General features: G+C 37.7%; 1 protein-coding gene across 3 annotated transcripts; it reads right to left on the bottom strand.

The window, feature by feature from the left end:
• Positions 1–1,177: 1,177 nt before the first annotated feature.
• LOC116173233 (protein cycle) lies at positions 1,178–15,585 on the bottom strand. 3 transcript variants are annotated; one of them, XM_031490581.1, is made up of 12 exons: positions 15,375–15,585; positions 15,186–15,317; positions 3,575–3,637; positions 3,126–3,363; positions 2,868–3,078; positions 2,661–2,822; positions 2,371–2,611; positions 2,066–2,323; positions 1,944–2,020; positions 1,757–1,893; positions 1,634–1,706; positions 1,178–1,589 (listed from the first exon to the last, which is right to left on the bottom strand). In XM_031490581.1, exons 1-12 carry the CDS (start codon positions 15,533–15,535, stop codon positions 1,399–1,401), a joined length of 1,944 nt encoding a protein of 647 aa, XP_031346441.1. In that variant the 5' UTR covers positions 15,536–15,585; the 3' UTR covers positions 1,178–1,398. The 3 variants fall into 3 exon arrangements, with proteins under 3 accessions (XP_031346441.1, XP_031346442.1, XP_031346443.1); XM_031490582.1 differs by having other exon boundaries at positions 1,178–1,583; XM_031490583.1 differs by having other exon boundaries at positions 1,757–1,821.
• Between the last annotated feature and the right edge of the window lie 1,756 nt (positions 15,586–17,341).

Raw genomic sequence — 17,341 nt, 5'->3', positions numbered from 1 at the left:
GTCTGATCGAAAAAGTACGAATTGTTTTGGATTCTACGCGCCAAAATTAATAAGAAAAAAGTGTTTTACCGAGAAATTTTGGTGCAGTCGATTTTTGGTAAAAGGGAAGGTTATACACTGCCTTTCTTTGAGGCCCATAAAAAAAATTGTCTCAAAAAAGTGTTTTCCCGAGAAATTTTGGAGTAGTCGATTTTTGGTAAAAAAAGGAAGGTTAACTATTCAAATACTATGCGAAGTATTCGAATACTTTTCAAAGTATTCAAATACCTTGCGAAGTATTCGAAAACTTTACGAAGCATCCAAATACTTTGCGAAGTATTCGAATACTAAATATTTGTGAAAGTATTTGAGTTACAAATGCAAATACTGCTTCCATAAAAGTATTTAATTACAAAGTATTTGAATACTTTAAAGGATTTGAATACTAAAAAGTATTTACAAAATCGAATACTGCCCAGCTCTGCTTGCAAAGAATCTTATTGAGAGTTTGGACTGATCTCTCCGTTTGTCCATTCGACTGATGATATAAGGGGCTAGGGGCTACTCGTCACAATCTTGCAAATGTTTTCCATTCTTCGCTCGTAAATTGGGCTCCAGAGTCCACCACAGATAGGTACTATGTGATCAGAAATGAGTGGCTGTCGAGTCACCTTGGGAATTTTTGTTCACATGGGAAATCGCCCTTCGAAAGTATTCTACAGCTATTAAAAACTTTTAAGGGTTTTGAAACAGCTTCAAAAAGCCTTTAAGTGTCTCCAAAAACCAAAAACAAAATTTTTAGTATGTAAAAAACCTTCGAGAGGTTTAAATAATTTTCAGCAGACTTCAAGGACTTGCAAGAAGAGTCGAAATGAGATCTTTTACTAACCTTTAAGAACCCTAGTAGTAACTCAAGTAAAGTAAAGGCGTATTACATTTCTTTTACCACTATGAGATCGTAATCTTCTCTAAAGGAACAAGCTACACGCACGCCAAAACTTAGGGAAATCAATAAAGTATATATGATATTGCGCTGTACGCCACACATGCCTACGTGTACGTATTGTGTGTGGCCAACTTTTTCACGCAAAATGGCGGCCGAACTCCTATTTTCGTCACTGTTTCTATAAAGTCACTGTAAAAGTAGGTACATTCGGATGATCTCTAGTGGGAAAATAAAGAACTATGAAATATTTTATATTGCGATTAGGTTCTATTACAAAGAAACGTACCCGCTGCACATTTCGGCCACTCAAAATATTTGATCTTTTATTTTATTTTGCTAATCACATTGTTTTAACTACCAGATTAACGCTTACTACATCACAGCAACAATTAATTGACAATTAGTTTTCCCATTTATATAGAGACAAGTTTGGCTTCTGTTTATGGTAGGTATCAACTTGCCGGAGTAAAAGGTCAGGGTAGTGGCCATGGTAGCCCTGAAAAATCCACAGGACCTCCAAGTCCCGCATCTGCTTCCAGCAAGCTCATTATAACTGCCATTGCCGCCTCGTCATTTCCGTTGGTGGGTGGTCCATTTCCGGGCGAATCTCTAACCGCGTCCTCCATCATCTCGATTATTTCGTCGTCGGTACCCCCGCCTAAAACTGCTAAACGTATTTGGTCCACCCCAATCCGCGCATTATCTTACCGGGATCGTTGCAAATAGTTTCCAAGAGATTATCTCTTCCGTTTTCCTGCAGTTGTGATCTTTGATGACGAAACTGTAAGTTAAATACTTAGAGTTTGTCGATTTGCACCTCTTTATACTGACGATTTTTTCCGAGCTACCTCTAGAGGAAGTTGTTCTGTCGTGTTTCTGAAGGTCCAGAACTTGGTCTGCAATTTTAGAACCGATTTTACTAGTTTCGATTTGGTTATCTAGTATTCTACGTGTTTCTTTGCCATTCACTGCATGCACTATCAGATTAATAACGTAGATTGGCTTGGATTTTTATTACCGTTAACGAATGTTTGGTAGTTCCCCTGTAAACCATCGGCCTGTCCGGCGCTGCTCTCAACAGTACCTGCATCCGCTCTACGATGGACGGGTTAAGCGTGCAAGGGGGAAGAATCTACTTACAGAATTAGACTATTCTTCGATATCAGGTAATCAATTTCTTTAGTCCAGGGGTTCATGAAGGCCTTCCATTCACTTTGTAAACGAACAAATCCGTCGTCTTTGGTGCGAAAGCGATACACGCCCGTATTTACAGTCTCTAAACTCTGCAGGGCGGTTTTGTGACATTCGGACAACGTGGCGATGTCATCGGGGTGGTAGTACTCGTAAGTGCTCGTCCCTAAAAGTTCTTGCGGAAGAAAGCCCAAGACCAAGGTTGCCCTAAAGCATAGTTACAATGTAAGCGCGTCATTGGGGGAGTGCACAACCTTTGATCCGTGTAAATGAACTTGCCGTCCATTGCGTGTCGTGATACGAATTGCACTGGGCGCACTGGTAGTTTGTTCTGGGCCAGTTGTGATGGTATTTTGGGTAGAATTCGTCCAACGGCCACCAAGCAGGAAAGGTTGCAGGTTTCGTCAACTTCACTTTCATGATCGTCGACCGCGGTTTTTACTGGTGCCCAAGATTTCAAATATCCAGTGCAGTGGATAACGCTATACTGCTTATCTGAGGGAAGCAAAGTGGTTCAGATTAGAGCATGTTAGTTTTGCATTACCGGAAGAATGCTTCCTTCTTCGATGACCCCCGGTCGTAGTGTCAGCTTCTTCCTTCATTTGCCCCACTAGTTTGCTTTTCATCCGACAAAAAAACGACCGTCGTGCGCCGGGGCATAATCGAGAAGCACCGTGCGGTAAGTCGGCTTTTAAGGGTAGCATAGCTGTAAATGCGTCTTTAGTGGTCTGCTGTTAGAGTCGGTTACTACTTTTAGCGTCGATTAGTCGCTCTCTCGGATTCAAGTCTAACGAAGACAGTTGCTCTTTCACCTTGACTATATCCTTGGGATGTAGGATGTCGAACCAACTTTGGCCCAATAGATCCCCTTGGGAGTAGTTTAGAATTTTCGAAACGGACTTTGATACGTACAAAATTTTGCCTCGATCACAACCAACAACGAATAGAAATCCATCTGCAACCTAACCGAAAATTATTCCGGTTTTCACTACTAAATTCATTATGGAACCTGTAAAATTAACTCCTTCAGTTCTTGGTCCGACAAAAACGAGGGTTTATAGTGAGCCTCGGCGTAGGAATGCGAACTTCCTCTTATGGACTTGATGTGCTGCACCGTCATCCTCAGCACCGTCAACTTATCCAATTTCCTCGACATTGCGTTGCACATCGGTACCATAGACGATAGTTCCGTTATGTACGTATTCATTTTGTCTCGCCTCCTTTTTTCAATTTCGCTATGGTTTTGTCTGCAAATTGAAAATGAAAGAAGGTCAAGAGCTAGGAGCGCTGAGAAAAATGCAGAAATAAATGCATTTATGCATTTTCTACATTGTACACCTTGACCTACACCTCTTAAGGCTTCCTTGTTGCTTACTACTATTGTAATCCAATAAAATTACATTGACGTTTAATGCGTTTTTTTTTTGTCAATTACCTACAAAAACTTGTGTTACTTACTTTTTATTATCGTCGACGGTTTTCGTGGATTTAGAATCGTCTTCATCAAAATCGCCTTTTTCACTGCAACAAATGGACACATCAAATATGATCGGCTGCATAGTTTTAAATGGAGCACGATTCAAAATTTAACACAAGGACTGACGCCCTCGTTAAAAAAATATAATTGAATTCATAATTTAAATTTCTGGAAGAGAAAGGGCTAATCTTTACAAAACAAGCGTACTTTAGGCACCAATGCGCTCAAACGATGTTGTCTGTCCGTTCGTTCTACACATCGGATTATATTTGCTACGGGTAGTTTCATGTTTCAGTAAATAAGGTAACTTTAATTGCGAATGAAGGCGTTAATTTTTCCTAAATAATAAATATCAAACGATGTTGTCTGTCCGTTCGTTCTACACATCGGATTATATTTGCTACGGGTAGTTTCATGTTTCAGTAAATAAGGTAACTTTAATTGCGAATGAAGGCGTTAATTTTTCCTAAATAATAAATATCTACATTTGGGACCGGTCTTTCAGATAAACTTATTAGGTGGATCACCTCCTATGTAAATGCATTTGTTGCGGAATTAATTAGACGAATGAAAGACCTGCACTTAAATAGCATAAGTTGTGAAACATTTTGCATTTAGTACCATTATAAGGCAAGGATCATTAAGTAATTAATTAGAACCATTAGATAATATGCAAAAGGCTTTGCATACAAAGGGGGTTGAACTTCCCTTCCTTGAAATAAATTAGAGAGTTTTTAAAAATGATTTGAAAGTTTTCACTAGGTTTCTCTGAAAATTGACTTCAATTTTATTTCATTGCTAATGACCATAAAATGGCGTATATGTAGGTAGGTATATTAATCAAATTTTGAAGACGAGCTGGTTCCAATATATATTATCACAAAAATTTTCGTATTGGTAATTTCCAATATAAATTTCGAAATAACTAGATAAATTTCATGACCACGATTTTCTGTGGATTAATTTTAATTAAAATATAATACCATATAAAGAGTGATCTTTTATGCAGAATTTACCTTATACTTAAATAGTATGATTTTTTTTAAATCAAACCCTATTTTCATGGGTTCATAAACTTGCAAAACAAACGAATTCAAATATGCCTAACGATTGATATCTCTATATATTGATATCTATGACGATTTTTCTTTAGCTATTTAGGCCCTGATTTGGCACAATAAATAAATTGTTGTCCCTGTACCTCGTAAACAGAATGATCTCCTAGCTAACGCTGGCGACGCGATAATACGGTAGTCGGAACGACCTCCTTACAATTATAAAAACCAGGTGTCAAATTCTTGACAGAATAGCTTCCTAGCTGAAAGCGCATGCGCAACACGATTTTTGCGCATGCATTTTGTTTGCTTTTATTAGAGGGATCTACCATCCAATTTTCGTTAAAATTGCTCCATAAATAAGAAAGTTGGATGTTGCACATGCGCAACTCGATTTTTTTGCGCATGCATTTTGTTTTCTTTTATTAGGAGGACCTACCATCCAAATTTCGTTTTAATTGTTCCATAAATAAAAAAATTGCATTTCTGCGCATGCGCAACACGATTTTTGCGCATGAATTTTGTTTGCTTTTATTAAAGGGACTTACCATAGAAATTTCGTTTAAATTGCTTCAGAAACAAGATCGTTGCGTTTTGCACATATGCAACACAATTTTTTGACTTTGACAATTTTTTTCTCCGTTTTTTGATAATATAACCCGGCCCAATTTTTTGTAGGTTGTACACAGGAAAATAAGGTCTTCCAAATAATAGAATAAAAATTTTAGGTTGCTATTTGAAAAAAAAAGTTCGATGCCGTTACGGCGCTCCAAAATTTCTTTTCAAAAATCCGGCCCGTTATTTTTCTGTTCGGTATGCCTAAAACATATATACAAAATTTCAACAAAATCCGTCGAGCCGTTTTCTCAGAAAATTGCCAACAAACGTACGTACGTACGTACATACAGACGGAAAAAAATTTTCTTTAAAAGTTGCTTAAAATGGTCTAAAACGTCGACATTTGATGAAATTTTGAAATGTTCAAAAAACGGCTATCGCAATAGATACCTAGCACATGCTAGGAAGCTAAAAATGGGTTTGGACAGCATTTTTATTCACAGAAAAAGAGACATTTGTTTACTAAACTAGGCGATTTTTAGCTTCCTAGCATGTGCTAGGTAGCTATTGCGATAGCCGTTTTTTGAACATTTCAAAATTTCATCAAATGTCGACGTTTTAGACCATTTTAAGCAACTTTTAAAGAATAAAATTTTTAGCTTCCTAGCATGTGCTAGGTAGCTATTGCGATAGCCGTTTTTTGAACATTTCAAAATTTCATCAAATGTCGACGTTTTAGACCATTTTAAGCAACTTTTAAAGAAAGAATAAATTTTTCCCGTCTGTAAGTGCGTACATATGTTGGCAATTTTTGGTTTCAGCTAGGAAGCTATTCTGTCAAGAATTTGACACCTGGTTTACTATAACTTTCGATTAACGTTTTTTCCAACTGCTGGCATGGAGTTACGTATGCTAACAATCAAGTTTATTCCGAGGTTTAATCCCTAACGACAGCTGAATTTTTTTTATAGTCAAAAGTAACTCAGTGCGTTTAATTAATCTGTCCTTGATCGAACGCGACTCCAATTTATACGTCGAAAACGCGCGCATTTCACAATGAGATTTTAACGTCCTCTGGTTGCACAATAAATCCCTTTATGGTGTAATAAATGACACAGTCCACTAATCTCCTTAATTGATTTTACTGTAAAACTCGCGTACAAATTAATAGCTTGCACATGGATCTACGATGTATGCCTGAAAAACACCGACTTTCGTAATACGATCGGTCCCAATTGTGAATCTGAACCACCCGGGAACACACAGAGACACAAAAAAATTCTTCAACCCGTTTAGGAGCACTTCAGTCACAGACACACGTACGGAAGAATTTTATATATAAAAATTTTCAAACAGACGCAAAATAATCAAAGTTTTAAATTGGAAATTAACCAAACGGGAGTTGATTAATATTAATTTTCTGTAACGATCACGGAACATAGTCTTGCTGCGTTCATAACCACGAAAACTACTCCCCTCTATTCTTTATTAATTAAAGAACGTCTACAAAAATTGTTTCTTGTTAACACAGACGCTGATCTTTTTTTGTTAATTCGTCTGTATAATTCCCACCCGAATCAAGTAAAAGTAAAGGTTGCAGTTTCCACGATGCTGAAATGACGTCATGCCGAATTTGCAGTTGTAATCAAATAGCCCTAAATTCAGATAACTGAATATGATCCAAATTTCTGACATTCTGCTCAATAGACATTAAAAGAATAATCTCCCATTCTACCGCTTATGGGTTCTTACAATTGCACTAACCACATAATTATTTGGAAAATCGGCCCCGACGCACCGGAAATTTTCTATGACATGTACTGCTCTAACACAGAAAATAAAAAAAATTTACTTTACCTATTTCTATAAAATTCGGAAGATTCATTTCCAAATTACGAGCTAGTAGTTCTAAACGACACATTTAAAGTCGAGTTAACACCAAGCAATGACGTATTGAATTCCTCGTTGACCATTTCTAACATTCTCCATGGGCAGGAGTGCAATTTTTGCAGTAGGTACGAGGAATATATTTTTGAGTGGGTGGGGTTTTAGCCAAAACTGCTCTACCAACCCAACATTTACAAATATCCATGCCCGAACCCGGATTCGAACCAGTATCCCTTAGTACCGCAGTCCAGCTTCAATTGAACTGTGCCACACGGGTCGGACTTGAATTGAAACATCAAATTATGTACAGAGTGTTCTATTTACTACGCCTTTCTGACTAACTTTGTATAATTAAAGTTATTATACTGCCTAGTAGACATTGAAAAACCCTAAAACTATTGTATAAAACTTTTTTGGATGCCTTGAATATTTTCCCGATAATCGACCGTTTGAAGGCCCTGTATATTCTACCGCCTTAAAAATCCAATTTTTAAGTCTAATATTATTAGAGACATTTGTCCCTTCTTAAACAATGTTTTTCGAGGCAAGCATTTCTTTGAGAGATCGAAAAAAGTGAACGTCACAGGATGTGGGGGATGTTTATGTTTTTCCCATTATAAGAGAACACTATCGTGGATAAGGATGGCACATCTGAGAGATTGCATCTTCCTGTGCCATAAACAAATTGTTGCTAGGCGACGATGTGATTCCCTGTTCATTGTTCAAGTCGCTGTGCTAGCCTCCACTCCAATAACTCGCACTTTTCAATACCCTATGTCTTTTATGACGTTTCTTTGTAAGTTTGGGAGAGGGACACCTCCACACTTGCCACTGGTGCTGGATGATAATATTGGCTGTCGGTTTCTATTTTTCACCTCTTCCGTAAACTTCCTGCTGTAATGCATAATCATGTCGGAGAGTGTTTTCGCCGCACTGTGTACAAACATCGCGTCGCAAACCTCGGTCAGCCTCTTCTTTAGCAAGTACTTAAGGGACCCTTCCTTAATTGGACTTCTAGTCTAGCACCTTTTCAAGTTAAAAATTATCAAAGTCCTCGTTTGAGATCGAAGGGACTTCAGCGCATTTTTGTGTGGCAGATCAGTATTCTATTAGCCACTTTCGATTCAACCATCAATAACAGATCTTGTCGAAGGCTACTACATTCACTAACCGGTCCCCCCTTCCGACGTCCCGTGCGCCCGCAATTCGCGATTGAAGATTTGACCCCACCATCAGTGAGATCGTGTCGCGGGCTACCACATTCCCTTTGACGGTACCCACTTCCGACGTCCCGTTCACCCGCAATTCGCGTTTGAAGATTTGACTCCACCATCAGGAAGATCGTGTCGGGGGCTACCACATTTCCTTTGACGGTACCCCCTTCCGACGTCCCGTTCACCCGCAATTCGCGATTGAAGATTTAACTCCACCATCAGTGAGATCGTGTCGCGGGCTACCACATTCCCTTTTACGGTACCCACTTCCGACGTCCCGTTCACCCGCAATTCGCGTTTGAAGATTTGACTCCACCATCAGGAAGATCGTGTCGGGGGCTACCACATTCCCTTTGACGGTACCTCCTTCCGACGTCCCGTTCACCAGCAATTCGCGTTTGAAGATTGACTCCACCATCAGTGAGATCGTGTCCGGGCTTACCACATTCCCTTTTTACGGTACCCACTTCCGACGTCCCGTTCACCCGCATTTCGCGTTTGAAGATTTGACTCCACCATCAGGAAGATCGTGTCGGGGGCTACCACATTTCCTTTGACGGTACCCCCTTCCGACGTCCCGTTCACCCCCAATTCGCGATTGAAGATTTGACTCCACCATCAGTGAGATCGTGTCGCGGGCTACCACATTCCCTTTTACGGTACCCACTTCCGACGTCCCGTTCACCGGCAATTCGCGTTTGAAGTTTGACTCCACCATCAGGAAGATCGTGTCGGGGGCTACCACATTCCCTTTGACGGTACCTCCTTCCGACGTCCCGTTCACTCGCAATTCGCGTTTGAAGATTTGACTCCACCATCAGTGAGATCGTGTCGCGGGCTACCACATTCTCTTTTACGGTACCCACTTCCGACGTCCCGTTCACTCGCAATTCACTTCTATTGGCGACACGAGAAAGAGAGACAGCGATTCGAGATTCACGAAACGTTAAACCGCGTGAGTTCGCAACGGAAGGTAAAAGGCGCCTGACTACTTCTCGAAGACGCGCGCGCCGCCTCGCAAAAGGTCGTTAATTTCGCCCCTATGACAAAAAACAAAATTCCGCCACGCAGGAGTTGTGCGCGTTTACAACATCTTTCCGACGACACCAATTTGAAAAGAATCGGACCAAAACTGTAGTAGAAGATAGGAAAAAACTGAAAAACCTTCACGTTAGTATACTACGCTCGAGGATGACGCCCAGATGTCGCCAACCCCACATCATGTAGCCATGTCCCTAAGGTTGACAAATTTCACGGCCCTGTAGATACACGTACACCCGTTGCCTTTCTACAAGAGTTCTTCTACGCGCCCACATTTGCTGCCAGCCAGCCAGCCAGCCAGCCAGCCAGCCAAAGTGAGATTAAAAGCTACTTTTTACAAAAAAAATTTTTTGCAAAAATGCGCTAAAAAGAATGTTATATTTGTTTATATTTGATGCACCTTTTAAATTTCTCCTCCACAAGTTTGTGCTGCTGAATTCCGGAAAGCGTTCACTTTCGCATTTAATTTGCCAATCAGACTTGACTCCATTTTAGGGAAGTTATATCATATTCGATTACGTAATTCGACCCACGTAAAATGCATTGTTTTAACTCGCACACATAAATAAATCCATATAAATGCTGATAGGTCGAAAGCGAAAATGTCGAGTAGCTCCGTTCAAAAGAAATAGTTTCTAAGTTTTGGCTTTAAACTACGTTGTGGGAATACGTACGAATGATGTGAGAATTTCACAAAAGTTTCGCTTAATTAATGTTAATCAAATATGGATATAATTGGCTTTGCGAGCGTTTGTTAACGTAAAATCTTAGATGTTGTGCGAGTTTGATTGCCTGGTGTGCCTAGGAAACTACGCCAAATGCACTGCTGAGGATTCATTGGTAATTGGGTTTGATATTTGCAAACGGCTTGCATTTTCGCTATATACCTACGTATGTCGCAAAATCCCGTTACTGCCTCTTTCTCACTGAAATCTATACCTGGAAATTTTGGGTTCAATTCAACTGTTCAGCATTTGGGGGTTAACTTCTTTTCAGAAATAGCGCACCTTCTCCTAGACTCAGACTTCCTTGATGAACCTGTTAGGATTTCAGTTCTTACATTGTGTCTTGTAGGATCGTTTACCAGTGAACCATTGAGTTGCATATAATCAATGCAAATTAATGACTCAATTGGAGATAATTACGTTTATTCTTTAATAAACATTGTTAGAAGTGAACCGTTTTCTTTTACATTTCCCTTACAATCAACGATCAATGTTTAATAATAAATGCACCATGGAAGAGAATTCCCCCTTCGACAATAACGAAGTTTTTGGTTAATCGCGTACTTCTGCATAGGCAAGGGGGCCTTTTTAGCTTCCTAGCATGTGCTAGGTAGCTATTGCGATAGCCGTTTTTTGAACATTTCAAAATTTCATCAAATGTCGACGTTTTAGACCATTTTAAGCAACTTTTAAAGAATAAAATTTTTTCCGTCTATGTGTTTGTTGGCAATTTTCTGAGAAAACGGCTCGACGGATTTTGTTGAAATTTTGTATATATGTTTTAGGCATACCGAACAGAAAAATAACGGGCCGGATTTTTGAAAAAAAAATTTTGGAGCGCCGTAACGGCATCGAACTTTTTTTTTCAAATAGCAACCTAAAATTTTTATTCTATTATTTGGAAGACCTTATTTTCCTGTGTACAACCTACAAAAAATTGGGCCGGGTTATATTATCAAAAAACGGAGAAAAAATTGTCAAAGTCAAAAAATTGTGTTGCATATGTGCAAAACGCAACGATCTTGTTTCTGAAGCAATTTAAACGAAATTTCTATGGTAAGTCCCTTTAATAAAAGCAAACAAAATTCATGCGCAAAAATCGTGTTGCGCATGCGCAGAAAGGCAATTTTCTTATTTATGGAACAATTAAAACGAAATTTGGAGGGTATGTCCTCCTAATAAAAGAAAACAAAATGCATGCGCAAAAAATCGAGTTGCGCATGTGCAACATCCAACTTTCTTATTTATGGAGCAATTTTAACGAAAATTGGATGGTAGGTCCCTCTAATAAAAGCAAACAAAATGCATGCGCAAAAATCGTGTTGCGCATGCGCAGAAATGCAACTTTCTTATTTATGGAACAATTTTAACGAAATTTAGATGGTAGGTCCTTTTAATAAAAGCTAACAAAATGCATGCGCAAAAAATAGTGTTGCGCATGTGCAACATCCAACTTTCTTATTTATGGAGCAATTTTAACGAAATTTGGATGGTAGGTCCCTCTAATAAAAGCAAACAAAATGCATGCGTAAAAAATGCACCTTTCTTATTTTTTCCGTCTGTATGTACGTACATATGTTGGCAATTTTTGGTTTCACCTAGGAAGCTATTCTGTCAAGAATTTGACACCTGGTTTTTAATGGCAACTACGTGGCTACTACATAACATATTATTAAAAAGTGTACCTTTTGGATTTAGCACCATGAAAAGTGAGCAATTGAAGAATATGTAAAGGCCGTATAAGGCAATGTAATTTTTCGTGGAATAATTATTGCAGCAATTATTGCGTATGGAGACGGTTATCACACTTTGCAATTTTTTGCATGATTTTTAATGTTCGGTTGGCGATAATCGTAAAGTAAATTATCTAACTTCAACCAAAGAATACTTTACTCTTTGCTTCAACACAGTTTATTGATTTAATGAGAAAAACAAGCGGAATGTTATTTCTTCTGGGAAATTGAAAAATGAAACAAGGGCTGTGATTTAAACCTGAAGCCTTTGAAAAAAGATTTGACTATATAGAGAAGGACGGAAAATCCGGAAGCAGACAGGTTACTAATAGTATAACTTCGTTTCCGGGGTAGAAAGAGAAATAAGGTAAATAGTCCAGGGAGTAGAGGGTTTTAACTTGCAAAATGAGAAGTAGTTCCAATTTCTTTTGCATGTCAAGCCAGTCTTCTGGTGGTTAAGAATCTAAGTTTTCGACCACCCACTCCTTGTGTTTCCCCCGTACCACCCCCAAAACCCCTGAAATTTGGTTGGTTTCTTAGTTTTTCAATCATGTCTTTTTAATGGTTCACTTTAGAAAAAAATATTGTTATCAGAAATTGTAGACCATAAAATTCTACAGAACTTTGATATACACTACTTTTTGTAAAATATTTATTAAAAAAGATATAGCGCTTGAGAGTTGGTTATATTTTGAAGATCTATACCGTTTTTAATAAACATTTCACAAAAAAGTAGTGTATAACAAAGTTCTGTAGAATTTTATAATCTACAATTTCTGATAACAATATTTTTTTGAAAAATGAATCTATAAAAAGATATGATTGAAAAACTAAAAAACCAACCAAATTTCTTTCGTTTTAAGGGTGGTGCGGGGGAAGCACAAGGGGTGGGAGGTCGAAAACTTGGATTCTTAACCACCAGATATTCTTTCATGACATGCAAACAAAATTGGAACTACTTCTCGTTTTGCAGGAAATGGTCCATTTTCAGTCTCTATTTCCTGGACTAAAAGCTAGAGAGGAAGATGAAATTTCCTGGGATTTTTAGAAAACCGTGCATTTGTTAATGCATATACGCACCTAGAAGAGTATTTTGAAGTAAGTGAGCACTTTTGTGAGACGTATTAACAGTATTATAAAAGAGGACTGAAGTTGACAAAATCATGAAACAACAGAGAAATGGAGATTTCTCGGCCGGGAGAATTAAGTAGCTAATGAAAAAAAAGTACAAAATGAAATTAATAAAGTAGGTACAGTGAAATAATTGCGAAAACAGAAAAAAACGAACTTATTGTAATAAAAAAAAGTGTTGAAAATCAAGATGGAGGAGTGAATATGAAAAAAATTAAAGCACAAGCAGTAGGCAAAAAATAGAAGAAAAATGTTTTAGGCAAACCAAGAATTGGAATGACGGAAAGAGTATTAATTAGAAAGATAGTGCAAAAGCATTATGCGGGTCACTCTGTAATTGGGCGAAAGGGCCCAGAACAAGAGAGGGGTAATAAATAAATGAATAAATAAATAAACTACATGGGGATGTCGTGTCTAGATTGAAACAATGCCGAAAATGAGAGCGAGCCTCTTTGTAGTGTGAAAATACGTGTTGGTAACGTAAAACGGTCTGAATATCGGAAATAACAGTCAGGATATGTGGAATTTTTTTTAACTAGGCGCAGAATTGGAAAAATTAGTTGAATTAGTTGTTTATTGTAAATTTAGTCGGTAATTGTTTAATTCATTAATTCTATTTGTTTGTATAATAAATTTAAAACGAGTAACTAAGGGAACATTTGATCGAAATTTACGCGAATTTTAAGTTTTATCTGGTTAGGTGTTGAGAAAAAATTGTTATCGGACTAGAATTAATTGGTTTTTCCACAAAAAAAATGTCACGTAGGATATAAGCGATGCAGGTGCGTTATCAGTTTTGGCGACAGAGAAAAATTTCGCGTTTATTGGATTATTATTAACAGAACTGTGAGTGATTTGTGAGATCTCTTAATTTGTTTTTAGATCGACCGTTTGCCAACACTGTGTGTTGTAGTCAAAAGGCACCGTTAGGCTTAAATTTTTCTTACAGTATTCTCTTGTATTTCATTTCCTTTTTCAAATGTGTGTTAAAATAAATTCTTGTCAGTGCCAATTTGAACCCCAACTTGAAACCTAGCTAGAGCTTTATTTTTTATGTCAGATCTTTCTTTTTATCCGAATGTTATTTCCAATTTTGTCCAAAATTTGAATAGTAATTTCATGGGAATTTTCGGAATTTGATTGAGGTCTTCCAGTCTTTCAACTTTATTGGAGTTTTAAGTCAATGTTCGGATCTGCTTGTTGTGTCGGAAACTCGGAACTCAGAACAGAATTTGAAAAGGAAAAAAAACTAAAGTAATTTGGGCTAGCCGCCATTGCACAGTGCAATAGATTATGAAGAAATCTTGCAATCAAAAAATTTAGATAGGTTAATGTGTCAAAGAGCATAGAATTTAAAGTAGAAGCTACGAAAATGAAGAAATAATAAAATAGACAAAAAGACGACATAGAACGATTTGAATAGGATGGAAGTTAAATATAGGAAAAAGTGGCAAAATAAGAAGCATTTAGCGCTCAATACTGATTTTTATACAGCCTTGGTTTCGAGACATCCATATTATCGTTATGGAGCGTAGTGGTGAGTTCTTTGGTCTAAATGAAAGGACGCTATTGATCTTGGGGCCCGGATAGCGACCCATGGCAGTAACGACTGAGTTTTAATAAGATTATAAACGTTCCCCATTATATTTTTAGTGTTTTTTTAAGTTAATATTATATAGAAATGGAAAAATATTACTGCAAAGAAATTGAAGATAAAACTGTTGTCTAACAAGACTCTAGTTTATTGAATTTTTGAGTTATTTTTCTCAGTTATTGATATGGTGAGAAAAAGGAAAGCGTTTCGCTTAGCTTTTGTGTTCTTTTTAAAAAAATCTAAACGTCTAATATTTGTTTGGTAGGTAGGTACTGTCAGCTGCTTAAATGTCGGCAAATAAGTATAGCAGCGGATGGACAGACGGATATTGTTCTTTAGTACAAAGCAAAGATATTTTGCCCTATTAATCTAATATTCAAAATTTGTGACGAACAGTGGCAGGCCAAATGTTCAGAAAAAAATGGTAGACACAAAGAGACAACTGCCGCGAGTATGTGGATTTCATTACCACTGAGATACGTTAATAATTAATAAAACTGCATTTAAAATATCAATAATAAATGCATACGAGACTTTCTAAGGAGTTTTTACCTCGACATTTACATAAATTGTCCTTTCCGCGCACTGAAGTTTTTCATTTCTGGTCACCCCACCAACAACTATAATTTAAATTGCAAAAATGCATTTACTTACTGAATGGACACCTTTCGTTTCCTATTCGTAGCAATTACTGGACTATTAACGTGAAATTCCATCGTGCCACTTGAATTTGAGCCGCTGCAGTGGTTTAAAGTTTGGTACGTCAGCGATGACCCGCAAGGATCGCTAAGGAACAATCAATTGCTTAATTTCAATTTTGGATTAACAAAAAAAAGAGCTTACTCGGTTACGTTTGTCGTTTCGTAGAAAGCGTTGCCGAATTGCGGCAGTTGGTTAAGTTGGTTCGGATTGGATTCATCGAGTATCGTAAAGTCGTCTTCGTCGGGTACGTGAAGAAGTCGCGCGTAAGGAATTTGCCGTATAGAAAAATCGCGCGCGACCATTTTTCTAACCCTTCAGGTGAGAAAAACTATTGAAGAGTAATTTGTACTCATTACGCGTGTTGTATTTATTAACAACCTGTCGAACGAGAGGCGTTACGTTAAATATATACGCGCATGTACGTTTAATCTTGTTAGTCCAAATTACGTTTGCGACATTTCTTTTATTCGAATCTGAGGGTAGTTTACTTCCCGAAATATCTCGAGGAAATTTTCCACCCTTATAGTTTTGAATTATAATTCTCTCATTTACCATTAAATAAAAATAAAATTCCCAAAAATGTAATGCAGGCGATTGCAGCTTTGGCAGAATAAGTCAAAAATGTTCAACAGTGATCGTAGTAGGTACCTAACAGGCTTTTGCCGTTACTTGTCAATATTTTATTTGAAAAATGCTTTTCTGTAAAATCTTTTTGGACGACACCTATATATCTTTACATAATTGTGCAAAAACTACTTCGACCGCCATTACAACTCTAAATTTCTGATACATGAGCCACGAAAGGCGAGAAACTGGCTAATTAAATGAATTTATCTGAATTTGTCAAAGCAAAGGGTCATTAAATCTATCTGGCCGGCTGTGTCATAATAAGGTGTTTTTTTAAATGTTCCTATATTCGTCATGGCTGGCTGTCCAGCTGAGATCTCAGCAATTACCTACAATAGCTATAGAGATTTCAAATTTTCACTAGCAGCTTTCTGCTATAGTGTAGATGTGCAGCCTCTAGTCTATTTTGAGTTAGGGTACTCAAATGACAAATTTTATTTGAATTTTATAAAGAAAGCTTTTAATAAAGGTTTGATTTGTAGTTTTGAACTTTGATAATAAAATACTGATCTGATCTTTAATTATGATTTACTTCTGGTTTTGCTCTATGGTTTTACTCAATTTTAAATCTGCACAGAATTTAGAGTAAATTTGGTATTTTCTGTTTCGGTAAGTTTGAAAGCCCATTTTTGAAAGTATTGTTTTTACTCCATAGACGAATAATTTAGTACGCCTATTGTTTTTAATTCTTGATTTTAATTTGTTTATTTTGAATATCATTAGTTTTTTAAGAATTTCATTGTCTGTGTACTTTTTTACTGTACATTTCTTTTTAGCGCATTTTTGCAAATTTATTTGTAGTAAGGTAGCTTATTTAATCTAACTTTGGCCGGCCGGCCGGCCGGTAGCATATGCGCCTACCGGGGCAGTGTAATTAATAACATTAGGGACGGGGCTACATGATGTGGAGTCATCTGGGGCTAGTTTTCAATTTTATCCTATTTTCTTCTACAGTTTTGGTTCGATTGATTTCAAATTGTTGCCGTTGGAATGATCTGGTAAACGCGCATAAGTACATTGACCGTCTTATCGCTTCCAATATACTTTTCCGCACCCATTGGATGATCCCCGTCTAGGGCCCCCTGTTAACGGAATCACTTCAGATGTTGTTGCAAAAACCAACAGTTTGGTACTGGAGGATGCAAGACTATAGAAAGCACTACGAGATTCAGAATAGGTCCCGCGAATGCTTTCGCCGATTTTATTATCAATCCACTTCTCACTGGAGATCAAACCTGGGTTCGTCATTATGATCCTGAATCGAAACAAGGGTCGATGCCGTGCTATATTAAGGCCTCCGATCCTCCCAAGAAGTCACCCCTTCTGCAGGAAAAGGTAATAATTTTTGGGACTCTCAGGAATTGATTGATTATGTGAATAAGGGTAGTACGGTAACGGGAGAGTATTCTGCAAACCTGATTCATGGCCCTAGGGCGCAAGGTATCTTGTTGCTCCACGACAATATGCATCAGATTACAAGT

The sequence above is a fragment of the Photinus pyralis genome, unplaced genomic scaffold (assembly GCF_008802855.1).
Source record: "Photinus pyralis isolate 1611_PpyrPB1 unplaced genomic scaffold, Ppyr1.3 Ppyr1.4_LG6, whole genome shotgun sequence".
NCBI classification, from domain to species: Eukaryota; Metazoa; Arthropoda; class Insecta; order Coleoptera; family Lampyridae; genus Photinus; species Photinus pyralis.
The sequence above is the reverse complement of the archived record's forward strand: the minus strand, read 5'-3'. Positions and strand labels throughout refer to the sequence as shown.